The sequence below is a fragment of the Onychostoma macrolepis genome, chromosome 01 (genome assembly GCF_012432095.1).
Source record: "Onychostoma macrolepis isolate SWU-2019 chromosome 01, ASM1243209v1, whole genome shotgun sequence".
In the NCBI taxonomy this organism is placed as follows: Eukaryota; Metazoa; Chordata; class Actinopteri; order Cypriniformes; family Cyprinidae; genus Onychostoma; species Onychostoma macrolepis.
Window position 1 is genome coordinate 29,486,406 of NC_081155.1, and position 16,920 is coordinate 29,503,325.

The following is a 16,920-nucleotide window of genomic DNA, read 5'->3' on the forward strand; positions in this document are numbered from 1 at the left end:
CAGTTAGCATTGCAAGGCTGAACAATAGGACATATTATGTAAATGTGGTCTCAGAGAGTGATAAAACAAACAAACAAACATGTGCAGGTGTATTTTAGTAGTGCTAAAATTGATGTTCTAATATAACAACAGTGAATTGTATATTTAAAAAGTGTGAAGTACTAAAATATTATAACTTCCTTATTTAAATTGACTTAAATTGACATTATTTAAATGGTCAATATTAAAATTGCTCAACCATTATTTATTTTTAAAGAAATGTGTGTGAAATTTAAAAAAAAAAAAAAAAACTATGTAAGATTTTTTTTTTTTTTTACAATATATATATATAGGGCCCGTGTTGTTTGCACAGTGAACAGTAGGTGGCGGTATGTCCCTGTGGTGCTCTATTTTTCAGAAACATAAAGAGGAAGTGTATTCTGTGAAAGTAGTTGGTCGTCCAACGTGTTCCTCCCAAAATCAAAACACGTGCTCGTACTGCAGTGGACGCAGAGCAGCTGATGGAACAAACAAACCAGTTTACCATAGCATAATTTTCAGCTACAACTAAAATGTCGCCTCCAGTATGTAGTTGTGCTGAACAAGTCAGAAAACTCACACAGCAGGCGTCAGTAATGAGAAGAGAGATAAAAACCTCAGGTAGGTTCTTAAAGCATAATGATTGAGGAATATGAGTTAAGATTGCCCTGAAAAGAAGTTTCCTCCATTCATTGATTGGTTTGTTGAACACAGACAGCAGATGGATGGAGCCATACGAACACATAAGAAGCAGATGTCATCTCTTCAGTCCATGCTGACAGACTGTAAACATGAAGACAGATTACAATCAGTGATCAAAAGCCCAACTCAAAGCCCTAGTGAAATCAATCAGTTATTAGAGCAAGGTAAAATACATTTAATACCACATATAGACCCACTTTCTCTTTTGATTCTGCAGTCTTTGTCATCATTTGAGAAAACTTTGAATGTATAAACTAAAATGGCTGTCAGTGAAGAAAGAGAGCCTCTTTGGGTCCAGTCGTTGCCATGTTAACTGGTCACAGCTTAGATTTCATGTCAAATAAACTGTATTTGTCTGTCTTTGCGGTCTCAGGGCGTATTCAGACGGTACCGATTGGATACATCAGGTCATGTTTTGCAGTCAAAAATGGCACTCCACGACAACCCACCATATGCAGTTCTTCTCGGGCCAGCTTAAAGATTGAACCCTCAGTCTTCAATAACCCTGAGCATTCTTTAGTTGGCCTGGAACAGTACTCCCATATCTGGTATGTAGAAAATGGATGGAGAAACTCATTTGTGTGTGCACATCTCCTTTCCTCTTTGACTGCCTGTTAGATTTGTCAACTTTCACCACATACAGAACTCAAGAAATACATGCTGATATGGTAATCTGGTCTCAGAAATAAAATAATAACAGTCCTATATATATTTAAAAAAAAAAAAAAAAAAAAAAAATATATATATATGCTCTTTTTCCTCTCCCATTTAGGTTGTTTAAAAGCAAATTGCAGATACAGGCACAGTCACATTTGCAAAATTTTGATCTATTGTATATAATTTAACAATGTGTAAAGCACAGTTCAAACAAAAGTAACTTTTAAACCAAGCAGCTTCCTGTTGGTCACCGTGGTGAAATACATGACCAACTTGAACCTGTTTTGAATACTGCATATGAAAATCTTTCTCCTTCTCACAAAATTCCTGACTGAAAATGTGACACATTTTTGAAGGTTATGTAGGCCTACCTTTTTTACTCTTTTTTTTTTTTTGTTTTTTTTTTTTTTTTTTAGTGAAAGATAAACAGATTTTTTAATTTTTATTTTTAAAAAGGGAGATATACACTTACACATTCTTACACATACCGTGAAAATCTTGTACTATTGCAACCCTAGTAGCAAAAAGCAAAATGCTTGCATGTTGTGAAAAAAGTCAGACAGTTAAGAAAATAGAGAGAATTTTTAATTGAGAAAAATAGCAATGTAGCGTTGATCATGCTAAATCAAAAGAGAATAGGTTTAGCAATGATGAGAAGTAAATTTAATGAATGAACCAGAAACCAGTATTTAACCAGAAAAGACTCTTGAGATTAAAAATCTCTTTCACGTGAGTGTCCTGGCCAAAATGGGCAGCAATACAATCAGTTTCATCACGGATTTACACAACACAAACCAACTAAGAACACTTCAAACAATTACATATCATTAAGCCATCTTCCATTTGCCAAATAACTGTTTTAAAATGTAATTTCGATTGAAGAAGATTCCAGTCAGATGGAGCTGCATACATAAAAGCCTTCTTACCTAGTTCAGTTAGAACAAAAGGAACAGAGAGAGTATAACAAATAATAATGTGTATAGACGGGTCTCACAGGTGAGCAGACCTAATTAATGACAATTGAAAGTTCCTTATACATTTGTGTGAAGTGAACTCTTTTGTCTTTTTATTCTCAGGATCGTTTTCGTCTTCCATAAGAATGGGCAAATGAGCTACAAAGCCAAAGTAAAGCCACCCCGTCTGAATGGCCAGAGGGTGGGGGTGTACTCCACCCGTAGCCCCCACAGGCCTAATGCTTTGGGACTGACCTTGGCTAAGCTAGAAAGAATCACAGGTACCACATATTCACAAGACTGAGTGACCTCTGGGACAGTGATTCTCAACCAGGAGGCCGGGACCCACTAGTGGGTTTCAGAAAACTTAAATAAAACTAAATGTAGATATATTATTTTAATTGATTCAACAATTTTGCATATTTCTTTGAAGAATGAGGATTCCCAGTGTGTTGACAAACCTGAATATATGAGGCAAGGTAGCCTAATTTTAAAAGTGTAATTTCTAGAACTGGAAAAGAGTTAAGAATAAATAAATAAAAATAATCTCAGCTCCATGAAGTTTTTATAATGATTACACATTTCAGTTATGCTTAGCTCTAAATTATTTTATCATGTGGAAATAGTGAGTAAAAACATTTCAAAAAGTTGTTAACCTTTATCTTTATGTAGTAAATCACCAACAGCTGGAAGAGTCATGGGATCTTTGAATATTGTTGTGGACAGTGGGGGGTCCTCGGAGTCAAAAAGGTTGAGAACCACTGCTCTGCTAGATGATTATTATGTGTTGTTTTGCAGTGTAATTTTAACAACATTTATTTTTTTCCTATAGTATCTATTAATATTGTGAATTAGCCTTTATTTTTATAGTAATTTTGTAAGCAATTTATATTAAATATATGTATTAAATTATAGTAATTTATATTAATTTTGCTATGTGCTTTTAGCATTTTTTTTGTTTTGTTTTTTGTTTTATTTAACCGTCTTTAGCTTTAAAGGGATAGTTCACCCAAATATGAAAATTCTGCCATTAATTACTCACTATAATTACTTAATTACTCACCCTCATGTCGTTCCAAACCTGTAAGACCTTCGTTCATCTTCGGAACACAAATTAAGATATTTTTGATGCATACCAAGAGCTCTCTGACCCTCCATAGACAGCAAGGATCCTAACACAATCAAGGCTCAGAAACGTAGCAAGGAGATCGTTAAAATAATCCATGTGACATCAGTGGTTCAACCGTAATTTTACGAAGCTGCAAGAACACTTTTTGTGCGCAAAAAACCCCAAAAATAACGATTTTATTCACCAGTTCGTCTCCTCCTCGTCACCCTATAACGCCATTTTGGAGAGTATCACATACGTATACAACATATGCAATGTATGTACGTGGATACATTGTTTACGTTCAGATCAAAGCATAAACAGCGCATCCACTTATGTTGCTGCTGACACAGAACAGCATACGTAGTTTACGTATGCGATACTCTCCAAAATGGCACTATAGGGTGACGCGGAGGAGACGAATTGGTGAATAAAGTCATTATTCTTGTTTTCTTTGCACACAAAAAGTATTCTCGTAGCTTCGTAAAATTACGGTTGAACCACTGATGTCACATGGATTATTTTAACGATCTCCTTGCTACGTTTCTGAGCCTTGATTGTGTTAGGATCCTTGCTGTCTATGGAGGGTCAGAGAGCTCTTGGAATGCATCAAAAATATCTTAATTTGTGTTCCGAAGATGAACGAAGGTCTTACAGGTTTGGAACGACATGAGGGTGAGTAATTAAGTAATTATAGTGAGTAATTAATGGCAGAATTTTCATTTTTGGGTGAACTATCCCTTTAATTTACTTGCCTCAATCTCAAACACCTTAACAGGACAACTAGTGTAACATCAAGTTTGCCATAGTCAGTATGATAGTTTACCATATGAAGATGTGTTCTTTACCGTCATAAGATCATAAAATAATTTTTAGGGAACTTCTGATTTGAAAGACCCTTTAACATGCTGGATATAGCAATATAGTAATCCTTTATCATTTGATTTTCAAGGGGATACACTTCACTTGTCAGATGTTGATATTATTGCTGGAACACCTGTGCTAGACATCAAGCCATATATTCCAGACTACGATTCTCCAAAAACAAGAAGAGATGATACCAACCGTGAATATAGACAAACATCACCATTCACAGACTCTCAGATGCCCCAAGTGATGGATCTAGACGAAGAACCAAACATCTCCGGGACATCATCTGAACCCTCCTCAGAGCTCAGAGTTTGTCCAGCTGGACCTTCAGATTTCTCTCCGCCAGAAAGGTGTGGATCCAGTGATGTGACTGATGTGTTAGCAGAGGTTAAAAACTATGTCAAACAACAGCAGCTTTTCACTGAAAGTCCAGAAGACAAACAGACAGATTCTCCTGAATGCACTTCATTGTCAACCAACCGTTTAAGTTCATCCAGTCTTAAATTTGGATGTGAGGACTACAGTACTATCGCTGCCTGGGTCAGGGCACCTCCTGTCAGTAACTTGGACGTGCGGTTTACTGCGAATGCCGAGAAAGAGCTCAAAGAGTTTGTTCCCTGCGACAGTACAGGTATTAGATCTTTCTGATGCCTAAGGGTTTTTTTCTAATGAAGGCAGTTGTAATATTTCTAATTGATTTTTGATTCATAGACAGCACAAGACCAAAGTTCCAGTTCTTGAAAGGACCAGAAGAGGCAGTGGCAGCCATCAAAGGCATTCTGTCAGCTGACCCTAGATCAGTATATCGTCGCACACGTTGTCAGGACCGCCTGTTCTTCTTCACCCTTGATACAGCTGACATCACCTGCTGGTTTGGAGATGGTTTTGCTGAGGTTGTGAGAGTCAAACCTATGAAGAGTTGAGAAGAACTCACAAATGTTGTCTGAGATTTCTGTCAAATTAAAAATAAAAGCGAGAGTTCACCTAAAAATGTAAATTCTGTAAACATTTACTCACCCTCATATCATTGCAAAACCCATAAGACTTGATTTTTCTGTGGAACTTAAAAGAGGGGTTTTTTTGTTTTGTTTTTTGAGAAATGTCCATAAAATATTTTTTTCTCTTTGTCCATACAATGGAGGTCAGTGGTCACCAAAATTGTTTGGTTACCATCATTCTTCAAGATATCGGCTTTTGTGTTCCAAAGAAGAAAAAGTTAGTGATGTCATTTTCATTTTTGGGTGAACTATCCCTAAATTTGTGTTATTGATTAATGATTAACTAAATTTAGTCTGTTGTTTGTGTGCACTAATAGCAACAGGAAATTACAAATATTGTCTCAAAGCACTAATTTACTGTTTTAAAGATATGTTATGGTTCACAGCATAGATCTAAATGTTAACATACTGTCCTTAGCAAGCAACTGAATTGCTAGAATTTGTGTATGATTATTTATTACATAATTTGTTAAATGTTTTCATTAAAGTGCTGGGTTTATTAAAGGTGCCGTATGTAATTTTTTGACATTACTAAAGCATAAAATTCCATGATGTGTTTACAGATACTGTATTTAGAAAAGATGCTAAGCTCACATGTTCCTCCACAAAACAATGCTGCAGCCATTAATTGTATTTTGAAATGTCTGTTCTGTGTCAGAACGTCTGATTATGTCTTGGTCTGTGTGATTTGATCCTCTGCCAGTTTAACCAGTAATATTTTGACACCCTGGGTGGCCAGTTGGCAGAAAACACCACGTATTGCAGCCATGAAAGCCAGCAAATAAACAGAGTTTTCAGATTCTACTTGACCCGATCTAAAAGCTCTATGACCAGAGACATTAAAATGTGGATAAATAAACTTGTCAACTTACAGTTTGTCAGAGCTGGGTAGTAACTTATCACATGTAATCATATTCAAAATATTATGTACTTGTAATTAGGGGGACATTGCATTTTAAAATGCTCATAATGAGATTAGTTACTTTTTTTGGATTACATGGTTGCATATTATTTACACAATGGCACAATGTTTTTGTCAGCCAAACTCCTTGAATTAAAATAGTGCAGTTAATATCTAAATAATTTTAACAAATTCACATGTTTAAAATTCCCTGGTATTGTTTAATGGTCATATTAACGTGCAGGTAAACGAATATATTTATATTTTTAGTGTTCAAGTGGTTTTTATCCATTTTTATATCCATTTTTATATTTTACATCGGTGAAACCCTGGTGAAATGTAATGTTTAATGCATTTCATGATGTTAATATAAAAAAAATAATTTTTCTTTTTCTTTGCTAAAATATATATATTATACCAATATGGTATGTTTAAAAGTTGGATAATGTAATCTAAAAGTAATCTAAAAAGTAATCAGAATACATTACCTAAAATGAGTAACCTAGATTCCGTTACTAGCTACAGTTTTCATCATGTAATCAGTAACAGACTACAATTTGTAATGATAAGTAATCTACTCCGTGTAGGCTTGTTTCCTTCCTCAATCTGGCAACCCGCGTGAGCATCGAGTCTGTGGTGAAACAACTGCCCTGTATTTTGAATTTGGACTGCAGTACCCATTTCAACCGCTAGCTGTCAATAGTACACCTTTTGCAAAATAAAATGTATTCCCACAGGAGCGTGATGGTTTTAGAATGCAGTGACGAAATGACTAGACAAAGACAAAATATAAAACCAATTTATTTTAAAATAGTCAGTTGTACAAACTCAAAGATTATTCGTAATATAGGCTTAAGGCAATGTTCTAGTTGCTTCAAAATTATAAAAGAACACAAAAGTACTATACTGTAACAATATCAGGTTTTTATTTTATTAACAAAATGTCTAGAATGGTTTTTATTTGACAGAGTACTGTTAAGTGGCATATATACATGGAGACATAACGAATTTTAATAAATATACATTTGTTCTTTTGGGTTTAGAAATTCTTTGAAATAGTAAATTAGATCAAATTAATTTTTTTCTGTTGAAAGGAGGTACTCAGATTATTAGATTCTCAGATAGACTCTCTGGTTGAGAAGGAGCAGATGCTGGAGGATACACTGGCGTTGAGACTTGACTGTTCAGGTCAGCACATGGCTGCTCGTCATCACCTAAAATAAACTGGACATTATTCATTTGTTCTGACAAATAAAGAAATAAAATTCTTCATTTTATAAATGAACCACCCATTAATTAATGTAGACCCCTGTTAAAAACAAGGGGCATTTCTGCACATACCTGTATCAATGATAAGGCTTTTTTGAGGCATGTCTTCCTCCTCCTCAGGCCCCAGATCCTCAATCAGAAACTCCAGAGGTGTTTCACTCAATGTTTCCACGGGCGCCGGCTCTGGTTGTGGCTCAGCTGGTACTAAAGGCACTGTCTCTGCTATCGTGAGTAATACAGGTTCTGTGATAGGAAGTGTGACAGGAGAAGGATCTGTTTCCTGAGGCAGACCGAGATCTTCTGGAATAACTACAGGCGGTTCTTTCCTTGGTCGACCCTTCTTTCCTGGGGTACCACTGGTCTTCTTTTTCACTCTTTTAAGGCTTTGTGCCCTGCGTTCAAAATTTGTGTATTTGCATCAAAATATCACAATGTCATTGAAAAATAAATAAGTGCTCTAGGCCTTTTCCAGTGCTTTTATTGGCCTAATTCAACACTAGCTTTACCCATAAACCCACTGGTTGGTTGCCTTTTCCTCTGCCTCAGCCTTTCGTTTCTTCAACAGGTCTCTGTCTCTCAGTCGCAGCCGAATTCCACCTACCAAACAAACAAATCACTCACTCCTTTGCCTGCTGCAGGAAGTGCAGTTTACTTTGTAACATTAGCTAAGGTAAAACCAACCACAAGTATTCAGAATTCATGAGTGTATGAAAAACTGCTCAATGCATGGTTCAGAAGAAATGTAGATGCATTGACATAGATAAGAATCACGCCAGTTAAGGTTGTTGCCAGATAACCAAAATATATTCTAAGAACATTTTGCTAATGTTCTCATTATTTTATAAAATAATTATTTATTGAGGTTCTCTGAACATTCAAAATGCTTTTTTTTTTTTTGCTAACGTTTAGGGAGCATTCCATTTTATTATTTTGCAAACATTATGGGTATGTTAATTTTTAATGTTCTTAAGTATTAACATTTAAAGACATTAGTCGAGTGTCCAACTAAAAGCATTTCAGAAAAAAACATTCCATGAATGCTGTATAAATAACATCTTTGTGCCAATGTCACTGAAAGAACTTTTGTTCATAATTTTGTGAGAACCTTGCCACACTGTTAAACAAACTTCTGAGAATGTTCCCTGTTAGCTGGATTCCAACTTCAGCATTGTTGCTAGATCTTTCAAATATCTAATCATTGCTAATAATTATTATTATTTTTTTTTAATTACATAAATGTCATTTTACAAATTAAAGGACTACTAATTTTTCTGTTTTTTGTTTATCATCTGATAAAATGTTTCATCCAAACCTTTTCATAAAAAAAAAACTCAACAGTCACTAATGGATAAACAATTAATAAATTAATAATGAAAAAAATCAAGCAAGCATGCTCTTTTAAAAGTGATTCATTATGAAGTTTTAAAAGTCATACCTTCATTAGAATCTTGTACTTCAGATGGCGGGATCTCTTTCTCTAATGTCTCCATTTTGTTGTCCTGTCACATGAATATGAAGTATTGAAATGACAGGACTGAAAAAAATTGTGCCCATTTACTTTTCCTGCTGCTAAGAGAATAATTATCTGGTTAAACATTACCGTAATGCTGGGAGAGTTCTTGCAGTTGTGCTCTTATCTTATTTGCAAAGGTGGAGAACTTGGCACAATACTCACAGAAGAAAGTAAAAAAAGGAGGTCATGGCTCTGACAGCCTGTGCATTTATGTGACTGTTTGTCTGTCGTCATGAGAGATGACCGCTATTCCTAACCTGGTCAAGGGCCATAGACAAACATGGAGCTAAATCATCTTTAAAAAAAATTATAATAATACTAACAGAGATTAACATTAGATTTAAATCTACTATAGATTGGCCAAGACAAAGAATGGTATAATGGTACAGTATAATAAAATAAAATATATTTTATTTAAAAATAAAATAAATGCAGGTACCCATATGGTCTATTCACAAATTAACAAATCCTTACACAGAGAGACTGTCTCTTTAATTGTTAGTCTTTGTAGTTTGAAGACACCACAGTTAAAAACTTCCCAGCCACAATAAACTATCCCTTTTCAAAGTGATAAAAAAAAATGATGCTGACATTAAAGGTGTTTCTGCATTCAGTATTTCCATGTTATTTGAATACTCAAAAGGGCTGCAAAGTGCCTGCCCTCTCTGGCCACTCATACATAACCATTTTATCTCTGCCGCTCACTTTCAGGGCGTTCACAATCGTGTCAAAACATATTGAGGTCTGCTCTCCCACCATTAAGTAGATACTGTGCATCAACAGCCTTGAACAGCTCTAAGGTCAATGAATTAAATATTACCATAGACATTCAAAATTTATCCTAAATTAAAATAATTTAACATTAATTTATAAATTTGTTACACTTTTCACAATAGATTACTTTCCCCTAGCAGGCATTTAATTAAAATTAAATGCTAGTTTTCTTCTCTCCTACTGTTATAATTTGGTTAACCTCCACCATTGTAACAAAATAACTGCAACACTGAACAGCATTTTAATATCGAGATGCCTACAGAACAGTTGAAGCATGTGTGGGATAATGCATTATTCTTCATGAAGACAAGCCTCCAGTTCTTTGTAGGATGAAGTACATGTTCAGAGATGTCAGTATAGTCAGAGAGGCCATGGAAGGTGTTTGACTCTACCCTGTAAAAAAAAAAAAAAAAAAAAATGTTTTGCAGTTTATTTTGAGTTGTTGTCATCCTGGAGCACATGGAATATCATGAGAGAATAGATAGTGTTTGCACCATATGCATCGTGTACAATCAGCCTCGTATTCTTTGGCCAGTATGCAACTGTGCAATCATTGGACTAAGATAGAAATAAGATGACTTCACAGTTACAAATCTCCTACCATGATGGCATACAGTGCTGGTTAAACCTAGGGGTTCTCATAGGTGCAAATTTGATGTACTTTTGTGTTATTTACCAACAAATCTGGGAAGTTTGAGAGTCGTAGGTGAGCTTTGACCTCTATTCATCTTTGTCAGTTTGTTCATGTCTAGCAAATGGAGTGAATATTTTCTAAATGGTTTCTCTTGAAATATTTAAGAAATGTAAAGTTTAACGCATTTAGAGTTGCGGTTGACTCTGTGTGGCCCCTTTGGTTCTTGCTGCCTCAAGATGCTTATAGCTCTTATTGCTAGTTTGTCTTTAATGTAATGTGACTTTCCTTTGCATATACTTTTGTAACTGTTATAAGTTATTACCCCTTAATTTCATATACTTTTTGTCTCTAATATTGCAGGATGAGAGAGACCTGACAATGCAGAAACAAGAAACAAAATGATGCCCTCTTCTGGCAAGTTCCTACACAGCAAGTAGACTTGTTGAACAGCACACAATGTTTATAACATTAACACAGGTTAAACAATATATAAAACAAATACATTTTACTTTTTGCAATATATACTGTATGTATAATTTAAATAGTATAAATTATAGAAACCCCTCATTTAAAAAACAAAACAAAAAACACTGTTTTGTGGCATGTTATAACAGTTTGTTGTCTCCCTGAATAGCAAGAACATGAAACTAGTTTCAAAGAGAGAAATGTTGTTCGTTGTTCATTTAGAATCATTTAATAGTGGGTTTAATCTGTATAAAGTGGTTTGCTTCCCAGACACAGATTAAGCATTAACCTAATAAAATAAATTAATGTCCATTAATGTATAAGCACTATAAAAAAGTCATAGTAGGGAAATGTCTTATTAAAATAAGACATCACATCTAATATATATTTGAGATAATAATATGGTGGATGGGAAGAGAACACTCCATTTGGCTATAAAATAAAATACTGAATATGCAATTATTTCTTTTGTGAAACATTTAGGCCCGGTTTCACAGACAGGGCTTAGACTAAGCCAGGATTAGGCTATTGTTCAATTAGGAAATTTAAGTAATTTTTATTAACATGCCTTAGGAAAAAAAAAAAAACATTACTGGTGTGCATCTCGAGACAAAACAAAGGCACTGATATATTTTAAGATCAGTCAGTGCATGTTTTTTTCAGTTAAAACAGCTCAGACTTACACTTAAGCCTTGTCTGTGAAACCGGGGGTTAGAGTTAAAGGAATATCTTGCTGTCTATTTTTAAACATATTATTTGCATTAATCACATGTAGGCTGGCTAAGCTAGAAAAACTTGATGTAACAAAGAAAATGCAATGATGTTGAGGTTAACACGTTTTATTGCAGATAACACCATCAAATAATGACAAGGCCATTTGAACCCAGACAGATAAAAACAGGGTTCAGTGTTTGCCTATAATTCAACTTCCCCAGATGATGAATGCATTTTAAAAGCCATAATGCACATTATTTATTGATTATGTAAACAATAAGTTACATAGAATTAAACATACATGGCATACATTTCCAACAAATTTGACTTGAATTACAACATTTAGACAAACTTTTGGCCTACTGTAATGCAGCACTGTTTGATCTTGTGTTTGTGTGGCTGCAGTGGGCGTCGTTGGCCAGAGATGGCGCTATTGAGTATATATTTGTTTCAGTGCCGTTTCCCTCCATGGTTTCTGCTCTCCCAGAGTAACTTGGCGCTGGGCTCAGATCATTATACAGTCCCATATTCTCCCTCCATTAAGGCATCTTTCTACCTTTTGGGCTGAACAGAAATTCCTCCAGAACCCAAGAGGGAAGAGTCCAACTTTTGAGGGGCGATATGGACATGAAAAAGAGGATTCATTTGGAGCTGAGGAACAGGACACCATCTGATGTGAGTAATTTTGAGCCAAACCTTTAGTTTTGTGCCCAGCCATGCTAGCTGTGCTACTTTCTACTTCCACTGACCTGTGTGTAGTTTAATGGTAAGCACATGGGTGTAATACCCCTGGTACAGAGTTAGACGAGAAAGTGCTGCGTGTATATTCACAGCAATAATATTCATTCGTCTGTTTCGATATGAAATGATCCAGACTGTGTAAGCCATACTGAGTAGTTAGTTTGGAAAGCTCAAGGCATTATTGCAGCATTTTAAGCCCCCCATGCTGGATGTGTGTATTCGTGATCTGGCATGCTTTTATGCTTAAATATACGCTTATTTTAACATCGGCGTTGTAGGATATGGATGGGATGGTTTATTTCACCGTGGTGGCCATGTTTGTTGCTAACATGAGGCGCCCTTTATTACAGGCACTTAAAAGCTAAAGTAATAAACCAGCTATACTCTGAAGATAGCCATACACTAACACATTTTCTTAAATACGGTCACATTTTGGTCTCCATCACCATAAAACACAGATCCTCCTTTGCTAGGATGTCCTGGTATAGTAATAATAAGACCACCCGTTCAAAAAAAATAGAGTAAATAGATAATTTGACGAACATGCACTCGAATTATGAATTTTATTCTAAAGGGCACGGAGGCTTTCCGATTACATTTATAAAATGTACTGAAATTTAAAAAAAAATAAAAGTTTGCCAATTTGCGAAGAGATGCTCAAAAGTAATCTTAAACGTATAGTATTTATCACGTATTCGTTAATACGATCGTGTTGAATTATTGTTACTCGCTGCTGCGAGGCGCTGATTCCCGCCATTACTCCCCACGCGCCACTACCGATTAAACTAACGCTTATACTCAATAAATACTCGCTCTGATGATTTTCAAACTTTTTTAAGATGTAATATGTAACACAACGTGTGCAAAGACGGAACGAGAGACTGAGTAAATAGAAGCTAACGTTACATGTGCTAGTTTGGTTGGGCAATCCGGCGGAAATATATAAGTTCAGTTTTAAAATCAAGTAAACGTCGCGTAAAATATTAGCCTGTGACATGAATAACCGCATAGAGTCAGGTTTTCAAACGCAGCGTTGAGTTTTGGTTAATGTGTAGAGTTTTTCTGTCAATGTAGTCTATCTGAGGAGGCGCCATGTTGTCACGAGAGAAAGAAACTCTCCATTTTTGTCTCACTAATTTCCGCTCTGTCTTCGTCTTTCGCAGCAGGAATACGCCATCGACACATCGCTTCCATCCTACACAAGCTCATAAATACCCTCCATTTGCAGTTTGTCACACAAAATGTCACAAAAGACCGTGGTGTCTTTAGGATATGTCCATGTTGCCTGGCTGTCGGCGTGTAATCTGCTGTTTTCTCATTGGTGACTCGCTGCGACAGTCTGAGCCATAGGGCCATACAACAACAGCAGCAACCTCTTAGCAAACATTATCCAGTGGTTTTCAGATTAGTTTCTTGACTAAACTCTTGCCGAACGCGTATGGCAATTTAAAAACCATTAAATTCCCCAAACATTTTAAAAACAAGTGTATTTGCAAGGGTCGCCGCCTTGGTTTTTTTCCCCCAGTTGAGAAACTTTTTTTTTTTTTTAACCAGCATAGTTTGTCGCCTCCATTGAGCATGTCCATGTTGGCCAACGTGTCCAACCCCCCTGCCTGCTAAAATCTGAGCTGTTGCTCTTATGATTCAGTATTGTTGTTGTTGTTCAACCTTATTGTTAATACATTTCTTCTAGTATTTATATTTTCCTCTTATGTTGGTTGTTTTTAGGTACGAGAACTTGTCCTTGACAACTGCAGATCAAATGAAGGGAAAATTGAAGGCCTCACAGCAGAATTTGTTAATCTTGAGTTTCTAAGTTTGATAAATGTTGGTCTTCTCTCGGTCTCCAACCTCCCTAAACTCGGAAAACTTAAAAAGGTAATCAGTGTGTTTACTGGTCTCTGTTAACAGTGTGCAATATTATCTAAGTTGTGTTCTGATATGCATGCATGTTCATTTTCAGTTGGAACTCAGTGACAACAGAATCTCTGGTGGCCTTGATGTTTTAGCTGAAAAACTCCCCAATCTTACACATCTAAACCTAAGTGGCAACAAACTGAAAGACATCAGCACTTTGGAACCCTTGGTTTGTACAGACTTCCTGTCTTATAAATTTGCATGTACTTTTACACATTTACAAGTTTACTGCTTAACCCTATAAAGCCTACTGTAAAATATTTTATACGCACATTCTAATTATCAATGTGATCAAATTGTACACTTCAGGTCTTCAGTGTATTTTGTGCATTGAAATCTTAAATTATTATTATTTATTTTTATATATATTTAAATGTATATTAAAACAAAGTAAGCGTAAGAAGAAACGTTATGCTCATATTAATATTGTAAGATGAACACTTACTGGACTGAAGCAACTTTGGTTTACTTGATCCATACATAATGTTTTAGAAAGATCATGTTAAATTTGGAGTGTTAAATGCTATACACATTCATTTATACATTTTATTGCACTGAGCATAAAACAAAACATTTAAATACTATACTAAAACAAAGACATTATTGGGCGATATATAAAATGCATGTAAATATCTGTTTTCATTCTAATTAATCTGCTAGATCTCATTGATTTACAGTACAAGCTGTTAGAAGTTCATCCAACTTTTGGTCATATAAATATTGGCAAATGCACCAAATTGCATATTTCTGTGCAGTTTGGGTCTCTAAATAAATTTAGGTGTTTTTTTTGGAGTATGAGCTCCATGTTCTTCTGTTATACTATATGAGTCATAAAAGCCTGATGTATCAACTATGATGTTTAAAAGTTTTTTTTTTTTGTTTCTTTAAAGGTTCAATAAACTGTTATATTAAAAAAAAAAAAAAAAAGTTCTGACTATTTATATGTCAGGCTTTACAGGGTTAAAGCAGCAGGTCAGCCAAAAATGGAAATGACCCTCATGTCATTCCAAACCTGTAAGACTAACTTTCTGCTGCGATGATATTAAAAAGATGATATCTTATGATATGCCCTCAGGTGTGCAATGAAATGTTTTAGCTGTGCTTAATTTTGATGACAGTGCAACACAAAATGGAATTGTACAGTTATGCGATTCATCTGTTCACTTTGGCAGAAAAAACTTGACCATTTGAAGAGTCTCGACCTTTTCAATTGCGAAGTCACAAACTTGAATGACTATCGGGAAAGCGTCTTCAAGCTGCTTCCACAGCTCACATATCTAGACGGCTATGATATGGATGACCGCGAGGCGTCGGACTCGGACGGAGAAGCTGATGGAGATGGGGTCGATGACGATGATGATGAGGGTTGGTGTGGCCAGCCTTTTTTTAATTTATTTTTTATATATAAAGTTTGTGTTTGAACAACTGTCGAGTTTTTTGGGGGTTAGCAATGTTCGTTAATATCACTTTATATACAGAAGGAGAAGAGGAGGAGGATGAAGATGGAGAGGAGGAGGAGTTTGACGAAGAGGAAGATGATGATGACGATGAAGATGAAGTTGAAGGCGAGGAGGATGATGAGGATGGCAGTGGAGAGGACGAGGTACAAGTTAAATTTGATGTATTGCTTATGGAAACTAAAACAGAACAGCTGATTTAATTACATGGGCTTGTTGGTTTCAGGAGGAAGACTTTGGTCAGGATGGAGAAGTAGAGGATGATGAAGATGATGACGATGACGACGATGATGATGGTGAGTTGTATTGGAATGACCACTTTTTTTTTCTTTTTTTTATGACTTGGTTTGCTTCCTTTGGTGTGTGAGTGTTTATGAAGTAATTGCTTCGTCTCGCTCAGAAGAAGAGCAAGGAGGCAAGGGTGAGAAGAGAAAACGAGAAGCAGACGATGAAGATGATGACGACGACGATGAGGAGGACGATTAAGAGCCAATGAACAACTGTTACCAACCCTACCCTCTCCTTCCTTTTCAACAACTTGGCTATCCCATCAACCTTTCTTCCCTCCACAACTCCCCCTTTACCCAAGCGCTAAGCTCCCTGTGGGGGCAAGACTGTACCGGACGGGTGGAGCTGTTCATATGGAGCCTACGAGCTGAATGAAAGCCTTCTGGATCGGTGGCTTACTCAGCATTCCACAAGTCCACTGTCAATCCCCTGCCCGTTTGTGTTTCAAAACCTCTGGGGACTTTGGGGACTGGTATTTAGTTTTGGGTCTGTGCTTTTAATATTTTGTTGAAAGTGTTGTTTTTCTTTTTGTTTTTGTTTTCCTTTCTTTTTTTGTTGACATTTCCTCCCCCTTTAGTTTTTGTTCCAAATTTCCCAATAAGATTGCTATAGCAACTGTGTGACAAGCGGGCCATAATTTTAGTGTGGCAGCCTGTGGCACAAATCAAGGTTGTAGCTACATTTTTACTTTCTGTAAGACAAAAACTTTGTAAATAAAATAACATTTTGTGCTTTGCTCACTCTCCTATTTCTCTGTCCTTTGTCTTAACATTTATTTGAAGACTGTCTATGAGAGTTTGAGAGACCCATGTTTGTCTCGAGACAGTCATTGTCTGATACAGTAAAGCCACAGCTGATCATTTTCAATAGATGCACAGTTAAGTATTGCTTGTTTTCATGTTGAAGTGCCTTATTTTCTATTTTAATTGTATTATTTTCTT

At 35.8% G+C, this 16,920-nt stretch overlaps 3 protein-coding genes across 6 annotated transcripts; 2 read left to right on the top strand and 1 right to left on the bottom strand.

The window, feature by feature from the left end:
- The first annotated feature begins 403 nt into the window (after nucleotides 1-403).
- On the top strand, nucleotides 404-6,179 carry trmo (tRNA methyltransferase O). Of its 2 annotated transcripts, XM_058775889.1 has the most exons (6): nucleotides 404-643; nucleotides 733-884; nucleotides 1,094-1,268; nucleotides 2,454-2,611; nucleotides 4,391-4,939; nucleotides 5,020-6,179. In XM_058775889.1, exons 1-6 carry the CDS (start codon nucleotides 552-554, stop codon nucleotides 5,229-5,231), a joined length of 1,338 nt encoding a protein of 445 aa, XP_058631872.1. In that variant the 5' UTR covers nucleotides 404-551; the 3' UTR covers nucleotides 5,232-6,179. The 2 variants fall into 2 exon arrangements, with proteins under 2 accessions (XP_058631872.1, XP_058631862.1); XM_058775879.1 differs by lacking the exon at nucleotides 404-643 and having other exon boundaries at nucleotides 717-884.
- Nucleotides 6,180-6,990: 811 nt separating this feature from the next.
- hemgn (hemogen) lies at nucleotides 6,991-9,220 on the bottom strand. 2 transcript variants are annotated; one of them, XM_058782725.1, is made up of 5 exons: nucleotides 9,077-9,220; nucleotides 8,912-8,975; nucleotides 7,983-8,073; nucleotides 7,549-7,868; nucleotides 6,991-7,421 (listed from the first exon to the last, which is right to left on the bottom strand). In XM_058782725.1, exons 2-5 carry the CDS (start codon nucleotides 8,964-8,966, stop codon nucleotides 7,309-7,311), a joined length of 579 nt encoding a protein of 192 aa, XP_058638708.1. In that variant the 5' UTR covers nucleotides 8,967-8,975; nucleotides 9,077-9,220; the 3' UTR covers nucleotides 6,991-7,308. The 2 variants fall into 2 exon arrangements, with proteins under 2 accessions (XP_058638708.1, XP_058638718.1); XM_058782735.1 differs by lacking the exon at nucleotides 9,077-9,220 and having other exon boundaries at nucleotides 7,995-8,073; nucleotides 8,912-9,070.
- A 2,747-nt stretch (nucleotides 9,221-11,967) lies between these two features.
- Nucleotides 11,968-16,715, top strand: anp32b (acidic (leucine-rich) nuclear phosphoprotein 32 family, member B). Of its 2 annotated transcripts, none has more exons than XM_058789157.1 (7): nucleotides 11,968-12,251; nucleotides 14,046-14,195; nucleotides 14,281-14,403; nucleotides 15,407-15,599; nucleotides 15,713-15,837; nucleotides 15,918-15,987; nucleotides 16,095-16,715. In XM_058789157.1, exons 1-7 carry the CDS (start codon nucleotides 12,198-12,200, stop codon nucleotides 16,175-16,177), a joined length of 798 nt encoding a protein of 265 aa, XP_058645140.1. In that variant the 5' UTR covers nucleotides 11,968-12,197; the 3' UTR covers nucleotides 16,178-16,715. The 2 variants fall into 2 exon arrangements, with proteins under 2 accessions (XP_058645140.1, XP_058645130.1); XM_058789147.1 differs by having other exon boundaries at nucleotides 11,974-12,251; nucleotides 16,092-16,715.
- Nucleotides 16,716-16,920: the final 205 nt, after the last annotated feature.

Excerpts from the sequence above, each read along its gene's own strand:
- trmo (XM_058775889.1), top strand. The coding sequence starts at position 552 with ATGTCGCCTCCAGTATGTAGTTGTGCTGAACAAGTCAGAAAACTCACA. Across the intron at positions 644-732 it reads GAGATAAAAACCTCAGGTAG|ACAGCAGATGGATGGAGCCA; the intron begins GTTCTTAAAGCA and ends TGTTGAACACAG. Across the intron at positions 2,612-4,390 it reads TAAGCTAGAAAGAATCACAG|GGGATACACTTCACTTGTCA; the intron begins GTACCACATATT and ends TTGATTTTCAAG.
- hemgn (XM_058782725.1), bottom strand. The coding sequence starts at position 8,966 with ATGGAGACATTAGAGAAAGAGATCCCGCCATCTGAAGTACAAGATTCT. Across the intron at positions 8,074-8,911 it reads AGTACAAGATTCTAATGAAG|GTGGAATTCGGCTGCGACTG; the intron begins GTATGACTTTTA and ends TTTGTTTGGTAG. Across the intron at positions 7,869-7,982 it reads ACCAACCAGTGGGTTTATGG|GGCACAAAGCCTTAAAAGAG; the intron begins GTAAAGCTAGTG and ends TTTTGAACGCAG.
- anp32b (XM_058789147.1), top strand. The coding sequence starts at position 12,198 with ATGGACATGAAAAAGAGGATTCATTTGGAGCTGAGGAACAGGACACCA. Across the intron at positions 14,404-15,406 it reads TCAGCACTTTGGAACCCTTG|AAAAAACTTGACCATTTGAA; the intron begins GTTTGTACAGAC and ends TCACTTTGGCAG. Across the intron at positions 15,988-16,091 it reads CGATGACGACGATGATGATG|AAGAAGAGCAAGGAGGCAAG; the intron begins GTGAGTTGTATT and ends CGTCTCGCTCAG.